We start from the raw sequence: 27,929 nt of genomic DNA, 5'->3' as shown, positions 1-27,929 counted from the left end.
ACAACAACCAGTCTCTCAGCAGAGAAACATGGATCAATACAAACGAGGCTGCGGTGTAAAAAGCCTGTTTTTGATCCAGGCTTGCGTCAGCGTCGGTGAGGTGAGTCTTGACAGCTCCTGTGCTGTTGGTAGATATGGATCTGTGTTCAAAAAAAGGAGCAAAACGCTCAGGGACCACAAGCATCTTGTTAGACTGTGGAGAGTGGTAGGCTGACCCCCCGCCCCCAACCGCTCTGCACACAAACACAGATGCACACGCAGTTGCACAAACACACACAGAAAAGTGTGTAGACCGCAGTTGTCACAGTGAAACTATTGTGTTAGCTTGCGGTTAAGAAAACTTTGTGGCTTTGACTCCAATGGGTGAGAGGAAAAGCAAAAACAGATTCAGGAGGATATGACTTGCGTCTTCAAACCCTGTGTGGTTTGTGAAAACGGCGTCTGCTGGCACATTTAAAGTTCTGCACCCTGCTATGTCAAAGGTAGGAAGGCAGACAGGCAGCCAGGATTGTAGTCTCTTATCTGTGCTGCTGTTGTGCTGTGTTTTGAGGGGGCGTGCCTGTGATCTGTGATCATGTACCGTGTCGTTGTAGCAAGCGTGGCTGTCGCTCCTGACTGAGCCGCCACCCCACGACTCCACCCCCACACAGTAGGTTTGGCATACAGAACAGTCAGCCGCATAGGAGGTGAAACGCTGTGAGGGGAGATGGAGGGGGAGTTTCAGAGGTAGGCCTCGTAGATTTCAGATAAGACATCTTTCCAGACGCCTTTACTGTTTACTATCATAACCACATAACAGCCTCAGACATGTCAGAGATAAAAGGAAAGATTAGCGACTGCTCTGGCAGGACAGAAAACTTCATCTCTTAAACATCTGTGTCATGTTGCCAAGTACAGGGGCTGTGAAAAGGCTTCTCACTTTGTAATGCACACAGAAAAGTTTTATTTCAAAATATTAGCCTCTTCTGCACCGTGACTAATATGGTGTTAGTGTTACCAAGAAGAAGTTAATGTATTTTTGTCCATCTCTTTCTGCGCCTGGCTTGAATTCAAGAGTGGTACTCCATTAGATTAATGTGTAAAACATGCACCGAATGTGGAGCAGTTAACCTACATTGTGTTTGGACTAAAGGAGCGGTGGCAGACTACTTGGCATGTGTGACTGCAGACTAGGTGTAAACAAAGTGTTTCTAGCAGTTACAGTCCCAATTATTCCACAGAGAATGAGATCTGAAGCAAATCCTTGTGTGGTGTTCTCCCCTCTGTGTGCACTCCTGGTCACCGTGGCGGCACAGACGGCAGCTGCAGATTGACTTCATACTGTGTACATAACAATAACTTTGTTGTCATTCCACCAGCCTATCTGTCTCGGCATCGTCGGAGCGTGAGGGCATAAGGAATTCCATGAAGTTTTGATACCTCAATTAAAGTGCGTCTGTCTCCTGTTATCTCATTTAGTCTGTAGTCGATATGATTGGCATAATCAGACATGCCTGATTGGTGCCTCCCATTTAATTAATCAGTCTCACTGTATCATCACCTGTGGCTCATTAGAGTAATTAGAGCGAATTAGTCAGATAGAAGGCCTCTTTCTGCCTGCAGACGAGTGGAAGGAATTTCATTAGGAGAGATGAACACACACATACACCTTGGGTCTGATGGCCAGTGGTAATAGGATTTGTTTACCCGTGACTGTTATCAGTGATTAGTATTATTACCACAGTTGTAGGACGGAGATATAGTCATTTCCGTTTGGCCCATCCTCCCCTCCTAGCTGCAAACATAGCTCACCATGCCAAATTTCGCTGGGCGAACATGTTAGCAGACTTCCTCTTTTTGAAACAGAGTTCAAAAGAATGTGGAAAGACTGGGCTCCCCAAGTTACTGCAGCGGCCTGTCTGTGCATTCATGTGAGAGCACACGCGTGTGGAGCAGTGTGCGGGAGGCTTCTTGGCCAAGTCGGTGTTGAAGTCTCTCTAGGGAGTGTTGGCAATCTGTTCCAATCGTCTTTACAGCTGACCAGACGACCAAATGAACCAGGACAGGGACTGCTGCTGTGGGCCAGTCCAGCCAAGCCAAGCAGGGCTGTTACAGCAATCACACAGACATTACAGCCTACTTAATGCTCCCCTGCACACACCATATTCCATCCTCTGCTAAACTAGACAGTGCAGTCCTAACCAGCCATAGCCAGATTTAAAAATAGTGCAGCAGTTAATGTGAAATGGTTAAATGAATTAATTCACCAGTAAATTAAACAGTTTCCAGATTTGAAAAGTAAAACATTTCAAAGTCAGGCCAAGGAGAGCCAAAGAGTGTTGACCTCAGAGACCAAGCCTGAAGGCCCAAGCACAGAGTGCACACGTACCTAATGCATGTTATTTGGTGCTCTGTGGTGCACTGCAGGCACTACATTCAAGCATCCACACAAGTGCTGGTATTTGCACTTTGCCTCTGCAATTAATTATATTTCTTGTCATTACATTAGCCATGCATTGTGAAATATAGATCCCCCCCCTAATTTGCATGTTGTTGGATTTTGTTAATTAGTTTCCTCATGTCTTGGCTCCTTGTCAAACATGTTAATTTGTAAGGTTCATCAGACTAGCATGGTGTCAATCATTGATGTCAAACATGATAGAAAGAAAGTCCCAGTGGTATGCCAGATGGCAGAGCCCCTGTAGAGCAGCCTTGCCTAAAGTTAAGAGTATTCCCATCCAAAAGTTTGGAGCTTGATGAAGCCAACGGCATAGCTGAATTTAATCGCTGCTCGTGGATGCTGCTTAATAATATCTAAAATAAACCCTGCCATAATTGACACCTAGTTTGTAAGTAAGCTAAAAACATGCAATATGAGTTGGACATGTCTGTCTGTCTAATTAGGGATGTATTGATATGGACTTCCTTTAGTTTGATTCAAAAACAGTTTGCCAATATTTTACAAGCCGTGTTTGCACTGCTGACCTGTTTGTATAAACTGAAACATGCTAACATGCTCTATCCTTTTAGCTACCCAGTCTGCACACCATCATGACTTCAGATGGATAGTGACAGATGCCACCATTGCAGACGCAATAAAATTGAAACGTCTTCATCTTTCAATTTAGCCATCTATTAATTTGCTATCTTTAGTCATGACAGTAACACAAACTGCGATGTGGGTGCTATAGCAAGGATCAGGTAGCTGGACCAATTGGGCACTGACAGATCTCACTGCAGTGAATTCAAGCAGGTCATCTGTATTGACATTAAACAATCTCATTAGAGTAAATATCAACCAATTTTAATTGTGCAACTGTGTTACTATACCCTGTATAGGCTTAAGAATATCGCCTTGTGAGGAAGTTGCATCTGTTGGTCCTATGTAAGTGCTCAGTCAGACACATTTGGCTATGGAAAAAAAACGTTGCACATAGGATCAAACCTGTGTCAACACTTTGAAGGTTCAAGTTTGTTTTATAAACTGAAGAAAGCCTGTAAAAAACCCCTCAAATGTGCCATTTTATAGTTGGTCAAAACAAATAACAAAGGTATAAGGAAAAAAATGGCATCCCCTGTGTGTTTCTAGCTTGGGTCTGCATTTCGTAACATGTAAATTGACCACAGTTCAGTCCTGTTTTATTTTGCTAAGAACCCACGTCCTACAAAAACAGCATTCAGCAGAGCAAACACCCAAACATATTTGTCCAGTATTTCACTTAAGGCACTTAAGTATGACAACCTATCGTGCTCATACGTTGCTTAAAATGGGAATAATATCAGTTCCCTAATGGTCAGTAAGATTTGAAGTGTGTGAACAAGGGGCAGGCAGCAGGGAATGTGCACTTTTGGATGTTACGCTCTATCAGCAAGATGAGTGTAAAGTCTGCCCGTGTCTGCTGATGTGGGCAGAGAGTTTGCTGCATAGTCAAAACCTGACTGAGTCTGAGGGTCCTTTTTTTTTTTTTTTTTTTTCTTTCTTTTTTTTTTCAAACTGAGACCATGCCCATAATTACTTGCCCACTTGGCATTGAATCAATCCTCTTTCATGTGTGATGTGTTTATTTAGCTTAGCAGTGAGAATTTTTTGGGGAGGAATGGGGATTTGGTAACACATTGGGATATGTGCAGGGTTTTGGAAAGGGATTGGAAAGAATCAAGGGCGTCAGGGATTGGCACATGACCTCCTAAAGCACAACTCTAGTGGAGGACTGTGGTTATTTCAGTTTTACTCCTGAAACAGGGCGCATTAATCAATTCATGTGAATAGATTATTGTGTTGAATTCCTTTGACTTTTGGAAAACAAGTTGAAAGTAATTGACTTGAAGTTTGCGTAGGCTAATTAGCACATCAAAGAGCAATCTAGTAAATTTAATTGAAGGTGTTTTTTGCAAGGTTATATATTTCAACTCAAGCAACAACATGAGCTGTATATTTTCTAACTAGACTAACGGTTATGCCCCTATTTCTGTAAACCCATAACTCTCATAAGAGAAACAAGCAGTGTTTTAGAGACCGTGATGTTTTTACATATTGCACACCAAACTTCATTTCAATATATTTTGTTTTAATGGACTTTTTCAAGCTGTATTTTTTAAGTTGATGCACTTAATTGTGTCCTGAGGTTGCGTTACACACACACACACACACACACTTTGAATTCAAAAACCTGTACTTATCGGTCTCCTGACGTATTTTGCTTCTGCAGCGATTGAGATCATGTAATCTATATTTTAAAAATTCATTCCTCGTGTTTAACAACTTGAATGATTAACGGCATTATTTTATATTTTGCTTTTGGGATTTACCTAAATTTGTCCTGATTGCTGCTTCTGCCTACTGAATTCTGATCAGGCTTGAAACCGAAGTGTTCCAGTGAGTCATTATATTTAAATGATTCAAGATGTATTAGCCTTAAGGCCTAATACGTCAAATTGTGATTAATATCTACCAAATTTGATGTTAGTATCTCGAACCAACTGGGCCTTATATTCTTGTTCCTGTAGCTAATCCTTACCAATATAATAATTACACCTCCATTCATGAACTAGAGCATTCATTTTTTGACAATTAATTTAACATGATTAAAATTTATAAGGTTCCTCCTTTCATCAGGCGTTGCACAGGCTTCTGCGCACGCTCGAATTCACTAACAGATAGTGCAGCTGCTCCATGGCCATGGGCAGACAGGCTGCTACATCAACTGCTCCATGGGCAGCGAGAGCAAGATGGCATGTAAGCAAGTGAGCAGTCTTTTTTCTTTTTCTTTTTTTTGAACATCCTGTGCTGCTGCGTAAAATCCATTGCAGAGGACAGTCGACTAACATTTGTTATATTTTTTATGGTTTGTGGATAAAACGAGATCACGGCTGGTCAGGGAATTAAACTTAATGCTGACGGGAGAAAAATCTCCTAATTAGTACTTGATCGCACTATTTCTTTAGAGGGTTGTATTTTCTTGTGTGCGTCGGGGGTGTGGGCGATGTGGGGAGGTGGGGAGGTGGGCATGTGTGCGTGAGTGTGTTTTGGGACCTTGTCAGCAGACTGAGCCACAAGGGCCCCTGTGGTAATGTGTGTATTAAATGATTAGTGTGTTAGTTAGCATAACGGCCCTTCAGCAGCGTTTAATCACTCTCAGGGGTGGGCGGCCTCACAGGAGGTGGATGGGAGGGGGCAGAAGAAAAGGGGGAGGCGGAGTAAAGGGAGAGGAGAGCGATTTAAACGGAGGAGAAGGTACTGCTGGTTGAATGAGTGAGCGGATGATCTGCAGGGAGTACGGAAAAATGAGGGGGGAAAAAGGAGTGAGCGTGACAGGAGGCAAGAATCCAACAGAAACATAATCCAGCAACGCTCACACACTCAGCAGAGAGAGATACAATCTTTACAAGGCCTGAACGTCTTGTTAATGTCAGCACTTGGCCCATCATCTGGAACAAGTCCCATAAATAGCTATTAATAACAATGCAAAATGGATGTGGATAAAGGCGGGCCCTGCCTCAGTCTTGACAACACTGCTGTTGTTGATAATTGTGCTGTTGTTATGTGGGGAGGGGAGGGGTCGTCTGGTGCAGACAGTCAATAATTGTTGTGAACTGTGCACGCAGTAGTACTAGTAGTCTATTGCTACATAAGCTGTCATGCCCGACACAGTGGTAACTGATTGACTGACAGGCTGAATAGCTCCAGATATTGCTTGCGCTGGTAGCAGATCAAACTACTGGTGGAGCTGGGTTTTCCTTGGCGGGACATCGGTGTTGCGGTTCTGCTCTCTGCTTCTGCTGCTGCAACACACTGGCCAAGTTCAGCTGAGGCAGGACGGGTAGTCTGCAGCACGCCAGATGGGTCAAGGAGTCTGCTGTCTAGTCAGAAAGCAGCTCCTGTCTTTTTTTATTCTGAATGATAACAATGATGCTGATTATAATAACAGAGACAGTAATGACAAGTATGATAAAATGTGCCACTCTGTTCTCAGCTAAAACTAAAAAAGTTGTTTGTTTGTGTTGCAGAAAGAACTAGACGCCACCGCCACACAGCTTGCCAACAGACAGGACGAGAGTGAACAGTCCAGGAAGAAACTAATCGACCTGAGCCGCGAGTTCAAGAAGAACACACCAGAGGTGAGAAAATCAGATATTCACAGACACACACCAACACACAGCCACGCATACATCCCGCGATTCTTTTGACAATCCTGATTTGCCTCAGTGTTTCTCTGCGTCTCCTCTCCTCTTCATAAATGTAGCTGTGATTATTTACTGAGAAAGCAGGGGAGGAGTAGACGGCGCAGAGATGCGGGCTTGGCTCCCAAAAATAGTCTCTCCATTAGTTTCCCTGAAATCCTAAAGAGACAAAACAGAAAACCCCTCAGGAGTTTGTATTATCTGACCTAGTTTTTTATGCGTGCGGAAAGTGTGGTCCGTGAGTGTGTATGTGAGAGAGAGAGAGAAATGAGAGAGAGGCAGAGCAGGAGGGAGAGAAAGAAAGAGTGTGACAACACTACTAAGTGGGATCAGGAGGGAATTCTGTCCTGTTCCTGTGTTCCCATCACTCCTCCTGGGAATATTTGTTTCATCTCTGTTACCAAGGCAACACATTTTAAACCACACAGCGAAAACAAAGTATTGTTGTGTTATTATTGGTAATGTCACCATGGTGAATTATTGATGGTAGTATGAATTATGTATGAATGGAGTAGACTGTGGATAGAAAATTGTCAACTCTCGGTGGAGTTGACAGTAGGCCTATTATAGTTACCACAGGATGAGGATTGTGACTATTGACTTCAGCTTGTAGCCCACCCGGTGTAGAGGAATATACACCAGAGGAAACTGTACCTGCATACAGAAGATGCTAATTTCACTTTACCCTACACATTCATCTCTAATCTCATTTTCAAGTATAACCACATAACTAGCAACACACAGGAGGCGAGGCAGACGCACGCACACACCGAGGTAGAGAGAGAGACACACACAAAGAAAACATGCAGAGAAGCAGAGGCGCACACACAAACACACAGAGGCAGATAGCCTAGATCACAGAACAGGACACACACATTCATCAGTGTAACAAGGCTGTGATTTAGGAAGGCTCCTCTGGCGTCTGTGTGGCCCCTGGCATCTCCCTGGTATGTGGAGGAGGAATCTGAGCCAGGCCAGACGAGCGACAGGATTCATTACAGGGCTGTAACAGGCTCAATAGGAATCAGCACTAAAAATCCCGGCATTCGAGGTGTATGAGCATCAAGGCTGCCTACCAAATAGGCTGGTTCATAACGTGTGATGGCCCGCGCTTGATTAAAAATGCCCCGATCGTCTTGTGTGTGTTCGCAGAGCTGTGTTTTCTGTCTCTTGCGTGGCTGTGTGTATGTGTATGTGTGTGTTTGTGTGTGTGTGAGTGTGTGCGTGCGTGTGCATGTGGCTGACCAGCCTATAGAGCGGGCTGTCAGCTCTCTGTGGTCTGCACCAGTCAGCGGAGATCACAGTCACATCAGATCAGACTGCATTAGGCTGAGCGGGAGTCCGTCTCTGATCCATTATTCAACAACCAGGAGACCGGCCCACGTTGACTGTGTCTAGTCTGCTGAGCTGTACTCGGTGTGAACTGCACTCATGGTCTGCATAATAACACACACACACACGCAGGCTTTTGTAGCATTTTGAAAGTAGTGCAAAGAAATGCAGCGTGAAAACAAAGTTTTCATAATTCATTAGGACTGACACACTGTTGATTTTTTTTTTTTTTTGAGACTACATCTCACTGTGCTTCCTAAGTTGCCTGAATTATTCATCCACTTCTTAATTTCCTTTTAGTTAGTCAAGACTCTTCTACCACACTGTTATAAAGGCAAGGGTGGGAATGGTTGTAAAATGTCCCAAAGATTGCTAGCCAGAGGCAGTGGTAGTAAAACAACTTTGTGTGTGCTTGTGTGTGTGTGCGCACGCATGCACATACACACGTTTGTGTTTAGCTGCAGGGCAGACAGACAGCGAATGGGAGTTCCATACTCCCCGGAGGATTCCTCGGGCTGGCCTGTCTGCTGTCTGCCGGCAGCTCACACACCAGCCATCCATCTCCTGCTGCCTGACCCCCTCCACTCCCCTCGCTACACACACTCTCACACACACATATACACACAGATTGACCATGGTGTCTGTGTACATTGTTATGTTATATGGTCATAAATCTTTAGAAGTGGAGGGGCCAGAGGGGCGGAGCGCCAGAGAGTGGTCCAAAGGGGTTCAGAGCTCGGGTGTTGAGCAAAAGTAGTGGCTCGACTCTGCCGGTTATTTAAATGTGTTTGTTTTTGTAGGTTTAATGTGTGTGTTCGTAAGGAAGTGTGTGTGCGTGTGTGTGTGTGTGTGCGCAAGCTTGTCAAACTGCAGTGTTTAGTCAACCCCCAAAACTTAGACTACAAAAATGCAAGATGAGAGGATAAACGTCTAAACTCAAATAACATCAGGAATTTAATTAATTCTGCCTAAAACGTTCAAAAAAGATTAATACAGCAACTTCAGACTATTATGGCAGTGTTGAGGCAGCACGTCATGCAGATGCAGTCTCAACAAAAGTTGAACGTTATGATTTGTACAAAGGTAGTAATTATTGCAGGACTACAGGAGTAGACTGCATTACATTATACAGAGGGTTCTTTTTTTGGTCATAAATATTTACATATGTTTCAAGCCACTGTGATAATGGCACACTGCAAGTGTAAAATAGGGAAATGAAAAGGTTTTATACGCTGATTTACACTAATACTACAGACACATTTGAGCATATTTTGCTTGGCTCTGACAAAATAGTGGGAGCTAAAGTGAAATAAGATAAGAAAAACAGAAAAACACCTTTGTATTTATCCCAACAGATACTAGTGCAGGTCATCTAAAAACTAACTGAAAGGAAACTGAATGGAAAATTAGGATATAATCAAAATCTAATGCAAATGACAGAGCTGACGCCACTCTGGTGTTTTTGTGTGGGTGTGTTTTTTTTTTTTTTCCTTGCGCATGCTTGTCCTGTGTGTGTGTGTGTGTGTGTGTGAGAAGGGGAGAGCCAAGGCAGAGGAGGGGGGCTGGGGGCGGGGTGGAGGTCATTATCCCCAGCAGGGGAATATTGAATTGGCCCAGACAAACAGCTACAACGACCCCTGATGAGGTAACAATGGGGCAGGGTCACTGAGGTCATGACCTGTCCTCAGCCCCAGACAAGCAGCCTGTCTGGACCAACCTGGGATTAGGCCCAGCCCCAGACACTGGTCCCAGGTCAGTTTGGGATGCACGCTCCCCGCAGCATCGGTTAGGCTTTTAGGCGGAGGTTTTCTAAAAGGCGCAGAGTCTCTCGAGCACACATCTGTCGGTGCCCTACTTCACATCTTTATTAGGCAGTTTTGTGTTGTGTGTGTGTCCACAAACTGTGCAAATCAAATGTTCCTGTACAGAATGTCCTATTCTGCCATGCTTTTTACCGTACGCTTCAGTGCAGTTTGTCAGGATGTAGGCTCAGCTAACAGCATGGTGATTTGCATGTTCCCCTGATACATACTCGACTGGCTATCTAATCTGAAAACCGAACCGCTGACTCGTACTGGAAAGTCATGCAATGGGACTTGCGGGACGAAAAGCATTTGCTTTATAGTAAAAACTTGGTGCGTGGAGACAATTTGCATTAACTGTAGTCCTACTCTGTGGCTCATTCACTCTCTGTCTCACACGCACTAGTGGTGCCTCTGGGTGGCCCAGGTGGTGCTGCACCTGTTCTTGTGAGAAACACAGTCCGCCAGAGCACCTCAGGGTACAAACCTGGCCTCCTCCCTACTACCCTCATGTTCATCACTCGCTCACGCATCACTCATTATTCATCGGCAGTGGCGAGAGTGGTCGCTGCTTGAATTCAGTGACTGACTTCTTTGATCATGTGGTCTGCTCAGTAGGTTTTCACTGCCTCTGAACATTAGTCATTATGTTTACATGCACACTAATATTCCACTGTTATTCCCAATATGACAATATTTTGAATACGATGCAGGTCAAGTGAACAGCATATTACATTTGGATATTCCGAATTAGGCTTTTTCCCAAATTTAGCATTCTCCAGCTGAGACAGTTAGTGTATGTGTCTCCATTGTTTTAATTTGCTGCAGACAGCTTCCTGCCTGTTTACGGTCAGCTCTGTGCATTGCCATGCATATGTTGTAAACATACCAACTCGCCAACAGGTTGCAAGGCTGGGGTAGAGACGCATGCTCAAAAGAAAAGCCCCACTTTTCTGGTCAGAATGAGAAACACACCCACTTTTAATCATTATGAGAGACTTGGATATTTGTAGATATCGCAACACCAACCTTTTCAAGCAGGTGGCTAAAAAAATTCAAGGAGGAGACTGTGTTCGCACAGTAGGAACAAGTTCGCCACCAGGGAAAAACTCTGAAAAAATTCTCCTTTTGATGCATTACATGCAAAATGGCACAAGCAGCACCAGCTGTTCTACTTTTCCATATTTTGTTGTGATAGTGGCATGTAAGGGCATGTAATTCAGAGTATGCATGGCTGCGTGTAAACGGGAATATTAACGCAATATTTATTTTCATCAGCCATGGAAACAGCTTAGTAGGAGTATTGTTTTTTTAGGAATAAGGGAAAAAACTGGAGAATTTTGTGCATGTATGAGTTGTTACTGCCACATCTTCCTATGTATTAACTGTTGATTTTCTCAATTTTGAGAGTCCCTATTACTAACCTCCTCCTCTCTTTATTTTTTTAGGATTTCCGGAAACAGGTCGCCCCATTGCTTAAGAGCTTCCAAGGAGAGGTGAGTGTGTTATTGGGACTTCATATTGACACAGTGATTGACTCACATGTTCCAGCTCAACATTCAAACAGTGCATTTTATAAAGCCTGTTTGACATTCGTCGACTGGTCCTGCTCCCTCTCTGTGCCCCTTCTCTCCCCTTTTTCCGCCTTCGTCTTTCCTCTTAAATCGTCATCGCTTCTCTCTCACTTCTCTCCCTCCTCTCTTCTCTCTGCCATCTCCTGTTCTCCCTCTTGCCACTATCTCATTTCCCCTCTTTCCTCTCCCTCTTTTCTTCGCTCTGCTCTGCTCTTGATTTTCTGTCCTATTCATGAAGTCCTGTAGCCCGAGGGTGTGTTTAAATTGCATCCTGCAAAAAAAAAAAAAGGCACCACAAAACCCCGGCTCTAGCCAGTCACAACTCACCGAATGCTATTTCCTCAGACTTTGTTTGTCTGCATGATTCGGTGGGGTTATTTGTTGATCTGGTGAATCATGAGCCAGTTTTGTTCACTGTGGCTCATTTATTTACTTTCAATTTAATGTTGCGCCCTAGGTTTCGATGTACCTTGACCTATAAGAGGTGACTTGTGTGTGTGTGTGTGTGTGTGTGTGTGTGTGCGTGCGTGCGTGCGTGCTATATCATACTCCCACCGTTCCCCTCTATCTCCTCCTCCATCATTTTGGCCTATTTCCATCATGACTCCTCCTTTCTGGCAGCCATGCATTTCCAGTTCACTCCCATATGTGAAAGTCAGAGGGTAGGAGTGGAAACGGCTGGTTTAGACTGGGGCGTTATTTGGGGTTGGAGTGGGTGGACATTTAGCCCAACAGTGTCTCTTCCCCAGCGCACACACACACATGGACACACACATGGACACACACATGCACGCAAACAGAATCATCTCAATAGATAGTGACAGGGCTGCTTTGCTACTGGCCATAGAATATTACAGTTTAACACTGGGTTAGTTTCCATATTCTTGTGTTAGAGCAGCAACCACAGCCAGTGGTTATGTAAAAATGCTGTAATTTATAGTGGTCCCACCATGTTCTGCTGATGATCCACAGTCTATTTAGAGAATAGAAACGGCAGCAATATAATTGCGGCTTTGTCAGCTGTTTCCACCATCCTCATGTTGACACACCTCGACGGCGTGCACACCAGAACACGCTGAGGCACATAGTGGGTGGTCGCGGAACTGAGAGAGACATTATCTTATGATTATTGAGATAATACTGTACACCCGCGCCAGTCTTAGAGCAGCCCATCAATCAGTCGACTATTTTGCGCGCTTGCATGCCACAACATGAGTAGCTTTGAGAATGTGTAATTTTAGCCTGTCTTTGTTTGCTTACCCCGCCGTGCTTTGATCAAGGACAAGACAGCACCAGAAACCAGAGGGTCTTCCTGTTAAAGTCCCACAGTAACTCATCCCTAAGCATTTTACCCTCGGAGCTTGAATCTTTACTAAGTGAATGTAGAACCCGGGCCGCACAATAAAAAGTTTTATCCCAGGAACTTGGAGGTCTTGATACTCTGTTTAATCTTTGTCATTGAAAGGTGGATGCCCTCAGGTCATAATTATTACCAATAACAGTACTGTTTCCACAAGGCCTCAGTTTGGTAAACGGGTTATGTGTGTGTGTGCGTGTGTGTGTGTGTGTGTGTGTGTGTGTGTGTGTGTGTGTGTGTGTGTGTGTGTTTGTGTGTGTATGTTGCATGCTCAGTGTTCCTTGTTGGTCCATCGATCAGATAAGCTTTTCCATTATCCAAGGCTTCAGTCTCTGCTTCCCATAGCCTCCCCTTATCAGACTCCACTGGGGCCACACACACATACACACACGTGCACACACACACGCAGGTCAGCCTGATGCCCTTCACACACTATGGGTTAGATAGGGGAGCGAGGCGGTGCTGAGTGATGGTGGCACAAGGTGCTGACGTATGTACGTATGTGTTTGTGTGTGTGGATGTGTCAGGGATACCTTTTGCAATTGCAAGCACTTCTCATCGGTAACCTACTGATACTGGTGAGGTATCATTTGTGTCACTTCATTTGTTTTGCTTGGTCTGTGTGTGTGTGTGCGTGTGTGGGATGGGGGCAGGGGAGCATGTAATAGCAGATGTCATTGGGATTGGTTGAAAGAGCTGCAGTTTGGAACAGCAGGATTGTATTTGCAAATCCTGGGTGGTCTTCTAATGGCTCTGGTCCTGCAGTTAACCTGCCTCTAACTGTAGGGTGTGTCCTACATTAAATGTCTATTTCCTGCCTCCCATGTTGGGCTATATAAAGCTGCTGTACCACTGACCTTGGCCCAGTCATTGTACAGTCACGCAGCCAGCTTCCTTCGCTGCCATCGGCAGATCATTTTTGCGTTGGTTTTGTGAGCGTGTGTGTTTCTTCTTTATCATGAGATTATGTGGTGGTACCCTGATCACACAGTCTTAAATATATACACACGTGAACACACATGTCGACACTGATGAACAGGTCTGGTCTTGGTGTGTGAGAGGTATTAGTACTCAGCATCAGTAATCTCCCATTAGTGGCCTTGCATTTGAGGATCCTGATCGCTCAATGTCACACAGCACATGAAGAGGGTAAAGTACATGATGCAGCATGATGTGAGAATGAGATATAGTAGTAGGGAAGTGTGTGTGCGCGCGTGTGTGTGTGTGTGAGTGCGAGAGAGGAAGGGAGAGAGACAGGAGCCCTGTACATGCCAGATAGACAGAAGTGTGTGACACAGAAGCATGTGAGAAAGACTGACACTGAAAAAGATTGAGGGAAAGAAAAAAAATGAGTCAGAGAACATGGAAGTGACAAGAGGGAGAATTCCACAGAGAGAGAGACTGAGAGAAAGACATAGAGAAATAAAGGGTGGGGGGGAGAGAGGGAGGGGTGCTGGCACCAGCCTACTCAGGGCCAGATGTTTTGCGGCTAAAAAACTAGAGATGAATCAAAGCCATGTGAAGAGATTTATTAGGTTCCCATAGGAGCCCAGGCAGTATTACATGTAGCCCGCTCTGTTTACAGTGGCAAGAACCCCTAAACCACCCATCAACTACACTACTGGCTTGGCTGGGAATGTGAAGACTTTATATTTGGACTTATATAGGCTTTTGTCTTTATTCCCTTTCTCTCAGTGAATGTGCTGGAGGAGTTGGAAGAGAAACACAAGGCTGTTTAGTCTGAGTGCGTGAGCCAGAGTAGTCAGCTGTAGCTCTGCCCAGTACAGTAGCACCCTCTGAATGTCTTTATTTGGCATCTGTTTCCCTCGATTTAGACTTGATTTCAGATGCGTTTCGCCTACTCTGTCTGCTTCTCATATTGAAGTGTGACACAGAGACTATAGTAGAGCATGCTGCCTAATGTTTCAGCATTGAAAACAGTGTAAAAGTTCCCCCAGTATCATTTTTAGAATTAATCTCTTATGGATCCAATCTAATGCTGTCCATTTCAATAATATCGGTGATGGAATGCATGCCGTGCCCTCTTGTGTTAATGGCTGCATCAGTAATGGATCCACACTGTATTGCTGCTAAGAGCTGACTGAATAATCTGCCCCTGCTGTGGCTGGAAAGACTGAGCCAGCTGTTTAATGATGTCAGCGTGCTGGAGGGGAAACGAACACACACATTCGCACACGCACACACACAAACCGACGGACAGACGAAGTTAGGCACACACACTGGAGGACAGACGGACGCGGATACGCACGGGCACGCGGCAAACGAAACGCATCAGTCATCAGCTGAACAGCTGAACTGACTTCACGGGAAGGAAACACCAACGCGGCCACTGTCAAGACAACCGCGATCGCATTCAGCATACCGACACATAGTGAGGAAAGACAGATATATAGACGACTCTTACTGTGAAATTAATGGGCCTTCCTTTGGAGTGTATGGATGTGACACCCAGTTTCTGAGGTTGTGTAACAGACAATTAACTATTCTTTTTCCCTCCCTCTCTCTCTCCCTGCAGATCGATGCCTTGAGTAAGAGAAGTAAAGAAGCAGAGGCCGCCTTCTTGAACGTGTACAAGAAAATAATCGATGTCCCAGGTAAGACTGCGTTTCATGTCTGCGCTGCGTGCATCTTCGTGTGTGTCAGTGTAAGTGTGTTTGTCTAGACACCTCCGGAGTCCAAAAAATGTGATCAGGAGACCCCCTTATCCATGCAGACAGCACCAACAGGGGAAGAGAAAAAGCATGACACCGTCCCTCTGGTGCTCCTTCACTGTGCATCCAGGCGTGTGCGACGCCTTAATATGTCCCCACGAGATCTCATCCCCACTGGTGAAGCCTTTAGAGGGTCTTAACAGAAGGTGCGTCCTGATACGGATGACAAGTGCGCCCACGATTGGCTGCTGCAAAGTGCACACATGAGCAGTCACGTTCAGCACACTGAGGCCGTGGAGGGACACGCAGCACCGAGTGTTGCAGAACACACACACAAAGGCCACAGAGCTACTGGTTGGAGATTTCAGCTGTATGGGAGCCCTAGAGGGGCCGTGTATGTAGAAATGAGAGAGAAGTTGAGTTCATCTATAGCGTAAGGAGGTCATCATATTCCCACATGGATAGACCTACAGTAATATCTTTGGATTGTACTGCTCCCAATAAGTCAGCGCCAGCTCTGACGGGGCTATTCTTAACTTGCAGCGAGACAATGATGTAATGCCTGATGCACACACGCACACAGACACAGACCAGCCTGACTAATGCAGCAGTCTTGAAAGAGGAAACAGTGTGTTTTGTTCTGTCTTCTATCAACTGAAGGCCTGGTTAGTCAGCCCAGTGTGCTCTGCTTTAGATTAAAGGTGTCTGGCGAGAGCGCTCAGCACCAGTGGCTCACAAGTCAAACTGCTTTTAACAGGCTGTACAGTTGATTTGGAGGGGGGCCTATGTGAAGGACGAAGGCCTGATAAGATGGAGAGAAAGTTGATTTTCAAGGGCGCCGCAGCAGATAGGAGTCCAAATTCAGGGCGCAGAGTTATGTTCCTTAATGTTTGTTTGTACTTATGTGTATTTGTATGAGACTATGCAAGTGTGCACGTGTGTGTGCGACAAGGTGTGTGTATGTGTCAGAGCTTAGCCCTGCATGGTGTGTCACCTTGACAGCACAAAATCAGCATGAAATTCCCCAATCGTTCTCTGCTGATCTCTCATTAGCATAGTTAAGATATCTAACTGCGTCAGACATGAGACACACACACACAAACGCACACACATATACACAGCCCTTACCCCCAGCTGTAAGCTGTCAGTTCCTCTTATCTGTACAACACACACACACACACATAAACACACACACACACACGCAAACTGCTCTTTTAGCTGGCATGCTGATGAGCGTCGCCTGCGTCTCTTGGCTGCCTGTCACCAGTCTGCCACCCATGAGCACCAATCAGATGTGATTGGCCTGACTGACAGGGCTCTCTTCATCACACTGACAGTTAACCCTGCTGTGTGTTCACAGAGATGTTGGTAAAATGCCTCCAGAAAGTTGTCTTTCTTCCTTCTGTCTCCCGTTTCTTTAATCTCTTATTTACCTTTTGCATTGCCTGTTTTACGACTCCACTTTGTCCATCTGTCGGCTGCCATGTTTCTCTTTTTTCTCGCTTTCAAGCTGCATCATAGTGAACACTTTAACTGATCATAGCCCAGTAATCTCTGTCATTAATGCGTCTCATCTGTGGTACTGTCTGTGTCTCTCTACAAGTTATCCAGTTCCCTTGCTGTGTCAGCAGTTGACGCATGAATTTTTTCCCCCACTCAAAACCAAAGTGTATCTCATACACCGACAATAGTCCATGTTGATACAATGGCTGATAGTGTATCATTCAATAACCTTCATGGATAAACAGAATGTGAACACTAACCACGACCTTTCAGTGTCGTGTTTTGATAAGCAAACCAGATCTCTGTTCTGTTCTTCTCTTTCTTATCAGTGAAGTACACTAATGCTTTCTACGGATTTACCATAGAGTCAGAACAATACTGGATTTTTTAGGTTGTTATCAACACATGAGAATAATTAAAATTCAATAACAATGTATTGAACAATATCCTGTGGCTGTTAAAGGTTCATGATAAAGATTACAGTTGAACAATAAAATTTATAATTTACAAATCACAGAACAGTGGAATCTTATGAAATATATTGCTTTTGCACATCTATTAAAATATCCACAGATCCCTTTGATCATTTATTAATCTGTGATTATCAAGTATTAGATCATAAAATTAGTTCTTCAAATACAGTCAAGCTTTGACCTAAAGATGTCCAATGCATCAGTGACTGTACATGGAACGCACCTTGTCATAATACTGCTAGTAATTGTGATATTTTTCGGTCCTTGCTGGAACCAGTAATCCTCCGCAGGGAGATCAAAGGTCAGGGTCGGCTCCAGAACAGTTCTCCTGGAACTGCACGAGATTCATTGCCTTGCTCAAGGACACTTCACCAGGGCAAACACTTGCTCTCACAGGGCCTTGAATGTAGTTATTCCTAGCTTGCAACGCCACCTTGCCACCCTTGTTTGTGTAATCTGCTTTGCAGTGTGTTAACGTGGTGTGTTTTGTCTCTGCCAGATCCTGTACCTGTGCTGGAGCTGGCTCAGCAGCTGCAGCTGAAGCTCCAGAGGATGCACGACATTGAGACAGAGAACACCAAACTTCGAGAGACACTGGAGGACTACAACAAAGAGTTTGCAGAGGTCAAAAACCAAGGTTAGAGACAGGATACATGCAAAGGCACGCAGTTTGGGATTTTTCTGACTTTGAGAGGAGCATGAATGTAGGGCACACAATTAATCATAGATAAGCACGTAGGAAAATTTCATATACCTCTACTAGTGTTACTGTAGTTCAGGAGTGTTTTAAAGTTATATTTATAGCCACTTAATGTGCAGAATGCACCCATGTGACCGAAACAAAACTGATATGGTGAAGCAGGCTGCTCTGTTGAGAAAGAACTACATACGCATGTTGGTATTTGAATGAGTAATTTAACATCTGGCCAAAGGACAACAGCCTTTTAGATAACACTGGCATCTTTACAGTGATGCTGAACAATGGGCATTGTCTAGGGCTGGGTGATATTTTTCGGCAGTATCTTGATACACAATATACATCTCAATATTTATGTGAAGTACTGTTACAATTATGTTGATTAAAATACTCTTATAATAAAGTAAAATAAGTATTGATATAAAATAAAATACCATTTTAAATAAAGTTTCAGAACTGTTATAATAACGTTTGATAGAATATTGTTATAATGTAATAACTGGAACCACTGGTGCTTTTATTCTGAAAAACCAGGCTCGGCTTGGACTGGACCTGTTCCGGCCAACATTTAGATGTTAGCAGAAAGTTCAACAGTTACAGCGGCACCATTAGACGTAAGGATTTATTCACTGTGAGCGGGAAACAAGCAACACTTCAGTTCATATATTAATATTTGAAAGTCACACTGGTGGTCCATGGTCACAAAATCAGACTAAATGGTCGTGGTCTGGAGCCCAGTAGATACTAAAACACATACTTCGCCTCACACACTGTCACCCAGCAGAGTAGTCTGGATAGGCGGGGGAGTGTGTGTGAGGTATCACGTTTGTGCCAATGGGTTAAAAAATGATCTGACAATTTGTGCCTTATTTTCACAAAATAGTCATTTTATACATCCCATGTGGAACAACCTGTAATGCAAATTCCCCACCTTTAGCATTGTCCTTGTAAGAATAGATTAATGAAAAGAAGAACATACAGACCTTGAGCGAAAGTGTAAAGACTGGATTTGTCATAAAAAATGCAGTTTCAAGTAATCACTGTCAGATGGAAATATTGTACAAAAGTAGATGCCTTTTTTAACTTTACAGTTAAGCTACAACAAAAGATGTAATGTTGTAATTATTTTAAGATTTTCTTCCTGCTGCTAGTTTGAGAAATTCCACACTGTTAAATGTAAAAGGTAGAAACGTGTAAATGAAAAATGTGCAAAGAGAAAAATTGCAGCGAAGCCATTTCTCCTATGCTCGAAGGTAACCTCACCGTAATGTCTGCAAGCTGATGAACTTTTAAGTGCAAATATAAGGTCAAAGCAACATATTTAGAAGGCCTCTTCAAAGGAAGAGGCCACATTTGAACATATTTTAATGCCTTATAAATTTTTCAAAAACACAAAAAATGTACAAGGTTTTACATTTTCAAATAGATTTTCAGGGGGAAAAAACACGAGGCACAGTTTCATGAATAAAAAACGACAGGCTACCTCAGGGTAAAGAAAGATGGAAAAACTGACAGAGGCAGAGAGATGAGTGAGAAGGAGTAATAAAAGTGGTGTAATTTCAGTTGAAAAAGAGGAGTGAGCGAGCGAGAAGGGAATGTTTTGGAATCCCCCTTTCCTCAGTGAGAGTTAATTGGAACAGCTCGATAGCGGCAGGGTTCCATTCTGCCATTGATTTTCCTGTTCCCTCATCCTTTATCCCTCCTTCCCGCCTCAATAGATGGGGGATATTTAAACCCCAAAACACACTGTGGAACTCCCACTCCTGTTAAACGCACACGCCGACCTGCCCGCACACTTGCACACGCACGCACACACACACATACAAAAGAGTGCAATGGCCATTGATCCCCGCAACCTAAATGTTTAAAGTTCAGTTAAGCAGTTAAGGGGTAAGAGGGCTCTGAGGGGACTCTCCTCTATTGATTATGTGTCAGAGCAGTGAGACTGGAGTTTAAATCACACGCACACACACACATACACACACACACATACAAAGTGCTAAGAGCCCTCAGTCAAAGGCGGCAAGCAGCAATGCTCTTTATCATTGTCTCACTCACTTATATCTTTCTCTGAGAAACACACACGCACACACACATATGGAGGCCTATTTATTACCCCAGTTATGTGTTAGATTTATTTCAGGCTGCCCCATACAGAGCTCAGCCGTCTGCAGGTTATGGGGTTTCAGCACTAATGCAGTCCTAATGAATACAGCATATCTACTGTTGGTGAACGCTGAATATTCTATACCAGTCATGGATGTAAAGATTAAGCAGGAGCCATAGGGGCCAAGGCCTTTCGTCTGTGCTGACAGAGGAAGAATGTAGGATATGAAACGCTGTTCCTTAAGCAAAGGTCAAACCCCTCATCAGAAGCATTATCGTCATCACTGCCATTTATCACGTCTTGGAAGCCGCTGTAGTCTGTTGTCTATATATTTTGCAAATTGCCCGTGTTTTAACTCTTCCTCTCTTTTCTCATGACGTCCGACTCTCTTCCTCCTCCAGAGGTGACCATCAAGGCCTTGAAGGAGAAGATCCGCGAGTACGAGCAGTCTCTGAAGAATCAAGCTGAGAACCTGGCCCAAGAGAAGCAGCTCCAGCTACACAACGACTATGCAGAGAAGGAAAGGTATAACTGGGCTTCTCTGTAGCTTCACAGTACTTCATTTATAACAATATGTTGTGACAGATTTTATCTTGATCCAAAAATTGCAGCTGCTGTGATTTGGATATTGCACTTGGCCATATTGCGGTTTCGATAATGTGTCGATTAATTGCGCAGAGTAACAACCTCTGCATTATTTTGTCAAGCCTTTCGGGTCATTGTAGGCAGACCTGCTATGATTCTAATCAGACTTCTGCCTTTATTCAGCAGAGCTATTCACGACTTAATTATTTCTCCTCAGCTAATAGTCCTTGGACTTTTTCTCATAGTTATCAGTTTAATCAACAAATTGCTGCTTATTGCTTCCCCGACATTGCCCTCCCTTTTACGGAAGAATGCAGGAATGGAAAATACAGAAAAGACAAAGCCAGCATTTTTGTCATGTGGGTGCTTGCCATTCTTCTCTTGATGGGAATCAACACCTCAGACTCCTATTTTCTGTCTTTACCACAGTATCTTTCAGCTTTTTTTGTTAGAATAATTGCCACCACAGACATCTGCTGTGTCTGAAAATATACGGTTACTGGATGAAACCCACCAAAATTACTATATAATGACAAAGATTATGCTGAGGTGTCGCTTTATTTTGATACAAAGTAATTCATTTTGATTTAATAGGTTACTTCCTTTCCAAACCCACTTTAATGTGTGTGATTTTCAGATACACAGGAAGCCTGTGGCAGTAATAAATAAGCTCAAAATTGCTGCCAGATATTTAAGGAACATTAAAAAACAATGCCGACTACTAAGATGATATATTAACTCTTACAAAGGCTCAAATGAGTCACTCTGATAGCGTCCTTTGCCAGGAAGGAGCCCATTCAACATTAAGATGAAGGCAGCTATAACATTGTTAACTTAAAAACAGTCTTGGGCACAGTTCCTCCTGCGTCTCCCAGTAAATTCAGATTAATATGATGGTGGCCAGTTTAAATGATCATGTGAATCCACAAGAAGTTCAGTCTTTCAAATGCAGGTGGAGAATTGACTCTTCAACCTTAAATGTAGTTATCTCGGATAACTGTGTGCTCCTATTTAGAATGAAAGAGGATAAATAAACGTGTGCAGGGTTGAGGAGAGATGATGAGCACTCATATGACTAGCCGGTGCAGCCTCAGGGCTTAAAGAGACAGCACATTTGCAGTGAGGGTGAGCAGGAGTTAAAGGCTGTGATGGACCTGTCAAACCCAAAAATGCTTCTTAACTAGGAAACCCAGCATTGCCAAAAGTCTTAAAACTAATAGAGAGTTCAGTACAGCCAGTAGAGGTCAACAACACAATGCTAAAGACATACTATGCTGGCTTTTCCTAAAAAAAAAAAAAAAAGTTGTATAGACCAGGTTTCCAACTGGTCCAGCCACGGGGTCCAGATTTTTCCTTACTCATTATTCACAAAGGTTAATATATTCAGCATCATACTTGGTTTGGCCATGTCCTCAAGCTTGTTTGCTGTCTCTGTTCAGTAGCTGTCCGTTATTCACAAACTCTACAGCAAATAATGGCACTTCAAAATAAAAGCTTGTGCAGGACATTCACTATACTTTAAAATAAAGTGTGTTTTTTACAAACTTGACACGTTCATGAGTCACTTGTGGTCCATTCAGAATGGACCAGCAACCCACCAGTTGGGAACCACTGGCATAGACACACTTATGACCCACTGGAATTGCATTGCAGCGTATTTTTCCACAGAGACACTGCTCTCTGCCTGTATGTTCTTATCTTTGCCGTATTGTCGTTTATGGGCATGTACCTCTGCAGCGCTCAGGTGAGCTTTATATAAAGGTAGCGACCAGGTACCAGACTGTAAGCAGCAGACATCCAAGGGACACAGCACCCGAAAAATGAGAATGAATCTGGGATTGGCTTTTACTTTCACTATCGTTGGCAATAACAAACAGTAACTGACAATCCTGCCTAGTGTACCTTTAATGTGCATTTTTTACTGTTAATGGTAAATGGCCTTGCACTTGTATAGCGCCTTTCTAGTATTCCGACTTCTCATAGCACTTTATACACAAGTCACGTTCACCCATTCACACACGCATTCACACACTGATGGCCGAGGCTACTGTACAAGGTGCCGCCTGCTACTCAGTTTGTCGGACATTCACACATCAATGGCACAGCCATCGGGAGCAATTTGGGGCTCAGTATGTTGCCCAACGACACTTTGACATGTGGTCTAGAGGAGCCAGGGATCAAACCACTGATCTTCCAATAAGTGCATGACCTGCTCTATGTCCAGAGCCTCACCGCACTCCACCATGCAGATTTAATAATGATATATTATGGTAGGCTACAAATGTCCTTTCAAAGAAAAAAAGGAAGTGGGAGATATTCTCCCATTTTTTTCCACTGCATCAGTTTATTTATTTATTTTGTAACACAGGAAATTACTTCCTCTGTGGTGGTTGATCTCTTAGCAGTATTTGGATACAATGTGCAAACCCTTTTCAGCAACTTTTACCTGCATATCAAAAAGTTTTATGTCACTTTCAGTTTTTCTAAAGAGAAATAAGTAGTTTAAATTACATTCTTTTAGTTGCATCATATTCTGCTTTAATTCTAAAGTACAAACCACTGCCAACAAATGCTGCTGATATTTTTACACTCCACTGCAGTTATTAAAAGACTATTGAAGAAATGTTCTCAGACATCACTCTGATGAAAATCTCTGGCCCACTTTATGTTGATTTGTAAGATTTGTGTTTATTAAACGTACATTACAGAGCCCATATTTCCCCTCTTGTCAATCATCTTGTTTGCTGAGTTAGAGCTCATTGCCCCTTTCAGACGTACAGCAGAAGATCAATTGTCCAACTGTATTTCCTTTACGTCAGTGTTTTATAGGCCCCTTCCTGTCTGCAGAGAGCTGACTTCCTGTGTCTGAGAGGGCCAGTAAATGGATGGCACCTCTGATGCATTTTATCCTGCAAGGAGTGAGGGAAGGAGGGAAAGCGAGAGAGAGATGAAAGGATGAAGTAGAGGGCAGAAAAATAGAGATGACAGGAGAGACAGATTGGCGGAGAAGGGGGGCATCAAAGAGTGCCATAAAGACCGTCTTTGTGCTAGATTATTGATGTTTTTACACGCAGTGGCAATTTCTCAGCAGAGCCCAACTTTTTATATGCTAAGAATGAATCTATTTTATCCTTGTGGTTTCTGACGCCCCCTCCCCCCCTCTCTTACTCAACCCTTGCTCTCTCTCTCTCCCTCTCTCTCCCCCCGGGTGTAGTGTGCCCCAGTGGCCAGACATTCCTGCCTAATAGGGCTGCTTAATGAGGAGTGGGTTGTGTTGGGAGGATTTTAGTGGGGAAAACACTTCAGAAATGGTGGGAAAATAGAGAATAGTTGCAGTTGCCACAAAGTGTGAACCCAAGATTTACTGACTCAGTATCTCTATCTGTGACTCTCTGCTCCTGCCTGTCTTTTTCCTCTCCTTCTGTCTGCCTCTGTAGGAAACTCCAGGAGAGCCAGGACTCCATGTCCTCAAGGTTGGAAGAGGCCGAACACAAGGCCCAGTCCCTACAGACAGGTACCAGCCTACTCAGTCTTTATAGACTTGTAACCAGCTCAGATAAAATGGCAGCCTTATTATTGAATTCAAGGTGGTGCCGGCTTTAAAGCCTCTAAAAGATGGGTTTCAAATCTTAAGTAATTCTCATTGGATGTTTATTCATTGGTAATGTTTGGGGATAACCATCTCATGTGAAATTGAAAACTCAGAACCTTAATCTGCTTCATCTTGACTCGATGGGTGTGGTTCGATCACAGTGAAAATTGGCCTAGCAACATAACAAATAACTGTCACATCTGGCCAGTGAGAAAAGCACAGACAACAAAACAAATACAGAAATATCTCATTAAACAACAAAAATGTTTCTTTGTCAGGAAACTGTAAAAATTGTAGCAGTAAGCTTAATTAATTATTAGTAAGTGTATGTATATAACACTTTTCAAAACAGATGTAACAAAGTGCTTCACAAGACAATAAAAACAGATAAAAAAGCAGTGTAAGAAACATTAAAGTAACTAATAAAACAAATATATATATAGAGTGGTAAGATGCATATAAACACACACACACACACATAAAAAGGACATATATGCATACACACACAACTTCATATAAGACAAAATAATCCAGATACATACAAACATAAGGCACATACTAAAACAAAAATCCTTTAGCAACTCATCGCCACCTAGGGCAGCTCTGAAAGTCAGCTGATCCAATGGGAGAGGCGAGATTGTTCCAAAGTCTCGGACCTAGGACAGCAAAAGAGCAGTTGCCTTTGGTCTTGAAATATGTCCTTAGAGCATTAAGTATTGTTCATACATGAAAATGACTTCTTCATTTGAGGGCTGACGCTGACTTGTAGCAGGGAAACTTACAACTTCTCACAATGACCCTTTTCCTGTCTTTTACAGCACTTGAAGCAACTCAGGCCGAGCTCTTTGATTTGAAGACCAAGTATGACGAGGAATCCACAGCAAAGTACGTGTCTCGGTGATCTATGTGTGTGTTTGCGGGTGACTTCTCCCCCTCTGGCTCCTCCATAGTCTGTTCCTGACATAATCATCCTGTTTAGTGAATCTCCTTGCCTGGAAACTCCCCCTTCTCTCCTAAACAGCTGGATTGTCTCCCACAACGCTCAGCAGCCTCCAAATCCCAGCATTACCCACGCACTGTAAATACTGACAGGGATTGTAATGTGTTCTGCAGCCACAGCAAGCACCAAAATAGTGATTTTTTTTTTTGTCTGTGGTGGAGGCTAAAGCACTGTGTGATTCATCAGGGTCATGCCAGAGAGGAGAGGCTGACGAGGGTCACTTTGAGATCTCTTGACTAAAAGCCACGCAGGCTTCTAACAGGACCTGTAAGATAAGGTGGCTTCAATTGCTTGAGCTGTGGGCATCTATCATTATCGATCTTATAGTGGTGGCAAGGATGAGAACAGAAGCTTTTCCATGTCAGCACTCTTTGCTGTGAAGTGGCACTTTATGACATTCACACTCTTTGTTCCCCCAGGGTGAGTAGCGGGAACCAGAACCACTCGAGCACCCAAACCAGCGTTCAGAAAGCTTAAAATTCTGAGAAGAAAAACAAAGCCTTTCATGGTGTTTTATTGGTAATTGGTGTACTGCAAACCAAAACAAAACAGATTGCACTTTCCTAACATGAACTCTTTCTTAAAATTCAAGACTATTGATAAAATGGTCAAGGACGTCTTGCGTGCGCCGTGCACACAAAGTACGGCAGAGTCTCAACTTGGCTTTTAAGGTTTTCCCCCCACCCCATTTACCATGCCCCAAACTCACTGTGTCTCTCCATTAACAGAGTTGTTAAATTGATTGGCTGTTAAAAACAGATCGATCCCTCTTCTCTCTTCCTCACAATACTTTTTTCCCCCCTTTTCTACCTCCCTCGCTCCCACACTTTGTCTTTTATCTCCTGCATTGTGCGTGTGCGAGTGTAAGAGGAAAGGCGACAGGAAGATATTGCACGCAGTGTAATGGCACTAATCAATAGGTTTCATAGTCTATCAGAGCTCCCCCTCCTCCTCTATATTTGCTTTCCCCGTGACTATATTTCAATGCTCCTCTGCTTTGTCTCATTTCTTTACACTTTCTTCTTCCTTTTTTTCCGTCCTTGTCTGTTCCTTTTATGTCAGAAGAAAACACATTTTGAAAAGACACATATAGTAGGCCCCATTTGCTTACAGAAGCTAATAAACACATGCCGGCCCACATACACACACACACACACACACACACATCCACATACAAATACACACACACACACTCACTCACTCGTGAGCCCGAGGCAGTCAGGGTCCTTGACTATGTGGCGTGCTGTGATCTGAAATTTTAATGCAACGCTTTAAAGCACACACAAACCCTCTCTAACCCTGCACCCTCCCAGTCCTTGGAGTCCTTCCCCCGTTTACTGCTTGGCTGAGCAAATCGCCAGTGTTTGGCTGAACACAACTTTTAACCCTTTGACTGCATATATTTTGGCCCTGCAAAACACAAACGCCATACATATCATGCACTTTTTTCCACACAAACACACACACACATACACACACTTGCTCTAAACTTTCCACTAAGGAGGACATTGCGTGACAAATCCCCCATCCTCTTGCTGCATTCGGGTAATCTGCCTTTTAAAATACACACTAACACACACACACACACACTGACGTACACACACTCCCACACTGACGTACACACACTCCCTGAGAATTTGGTCGATGTTGCAGTGCCCGGGGTGTGTGAGCTTCAGCGGGAGGCGGGCCTGCAGATGTAGCGTAGCCCCCTCTCTGTGTTGGCGCTGTGAGGGTCTGGCTGGCCGCGTTTTACCCGTTTAGTCCCTGTTAAAGATTAATGATATATTGATCCCCAGCCCCACAGGATGCTGTGTGTGTATGTGTGTGTGTGCATGCTCCTCTGTATTTCTGTGTGTGGCTTTATCTGTGTATAAAGGCTTGATACCATTTTAGGAAAACCATTTAATTGCTGATAATTAGGAAAGAAAAGCCTATTGACTGTTCCCTGTGTCCATCTCCAGTGCACACAAACACAAAATGGCGCACAACATTACAAACACATAGACACACTCTCACAGCTAGCTTCTTTTTAAGCCTCCTTGAAATCCCCAAGGTAACACGCTGTGAAAACGCAATGTGGAGAAAGCCAAGGAAAGAAAAGGAATGGAGTGATGAAAGCTAGAGGGCAAAAAGCAAGTCAGGGGCTGGAGGCTACAGTGAGGAAGAGGGGATAAGAGTGTGATAGAGGAGGGAAATGAAAATCTAAATCAGGGGAATATCCTGCTGGCACCGAGGACAGAGGCCGAGAAAGAGAGGGCGAAAGATGAGAGAGGGGAGGTGGAAGGGGAGAAAAAAAAGATGAAAGGAGAAAAAGTGGAGGGCAATGGGAAGGGAATGGGTTGAGGGGAAAAGGATAGAGGCAGGCAGAGGGTGGAAAAGAAAAGGAGCGGTTGAGTGAGGAGCAAGAGAGAGAAGATGATAAGAGATGAAAAGGCCTGTCTGAGATGCAGGAAGTACAGTAGGGGCTTAGAGGCTCTGGGCTTGTTTCAGAAGTCCTACAGTACTCACTGATGTCACTGGGTGCACCCATTGGCTTTCATGGTACAAAAGAGTGTGTGTGAGCGTGTGGTGTTTG

At 43.7% G+C, this 27,929-nt stretch overlaps 1 protein-coding gene across 3 annotated transcripts in view; it reads left to right on the top strand.

The window, feature by feature from the left end:
- The window catches only part of cux1b (cut-like homeobox 1b), a 67,696-nt gene that overhangs the window by 12,815 nt on the left and 26,952 nt on the right, over positions 1 to 27,929 (top strand). For all 3 annotated transcript variants that reach the window (XM_033632352.2, XM_033632350.2, XM_033632349.2), the window contains exons 2-8: positions 6,487 to 6,597; positions 11,243 to 11,290; positions 15,262 to 15,340; positions 17,873 to 18,010; positions 20,579 to 20,702; positions 24,200 to 24,276; positions 25,173 to 25,239. In XM_033632352.2, the coding sequence (XP_033488243.1) occupies positions 6,487 to 6,597; positions 11,243 to 11,290; positions 15,262 to 15,340; positions 17,873 to 18,010; positions 20,579 to 20,702; positions 24,200 to 24,276; positions 25,173 to 25,239 (644 nt within the window). The remainder of the gene's footprint in view (positions 1 to 6,486; positions 6,598 to 11,242; positions 11,291 to 15,261; positions 15,341 to 17,872; positions 18,011 to 20,578; positions 20,703 to 24,199; positions 24,277 to 25,172; positions 25,240 to 27,929) is intronic.

This window comes from Epinephelus lanceolatus, chromosome 4, assembly GCF_041903045.1.
Source record: "Epinephelus lanceolatus isolate andai-2023 chromosome 4, ASM4190304v1, whole genome shotgun sequence".
Taxonomy (NCBI): domain Eukaryota; kingdom Metazoa; phylum Chordata; class Actinopteri; order Perciformes; family Serranidae; genus Epinephelus; species Epinephelus lanceolatus.
The sequence above is the reverse complement of the archived record's forward strand: the minus strand, read 5'-3'. Positions and strand labels throughout refer to the sequence as shown.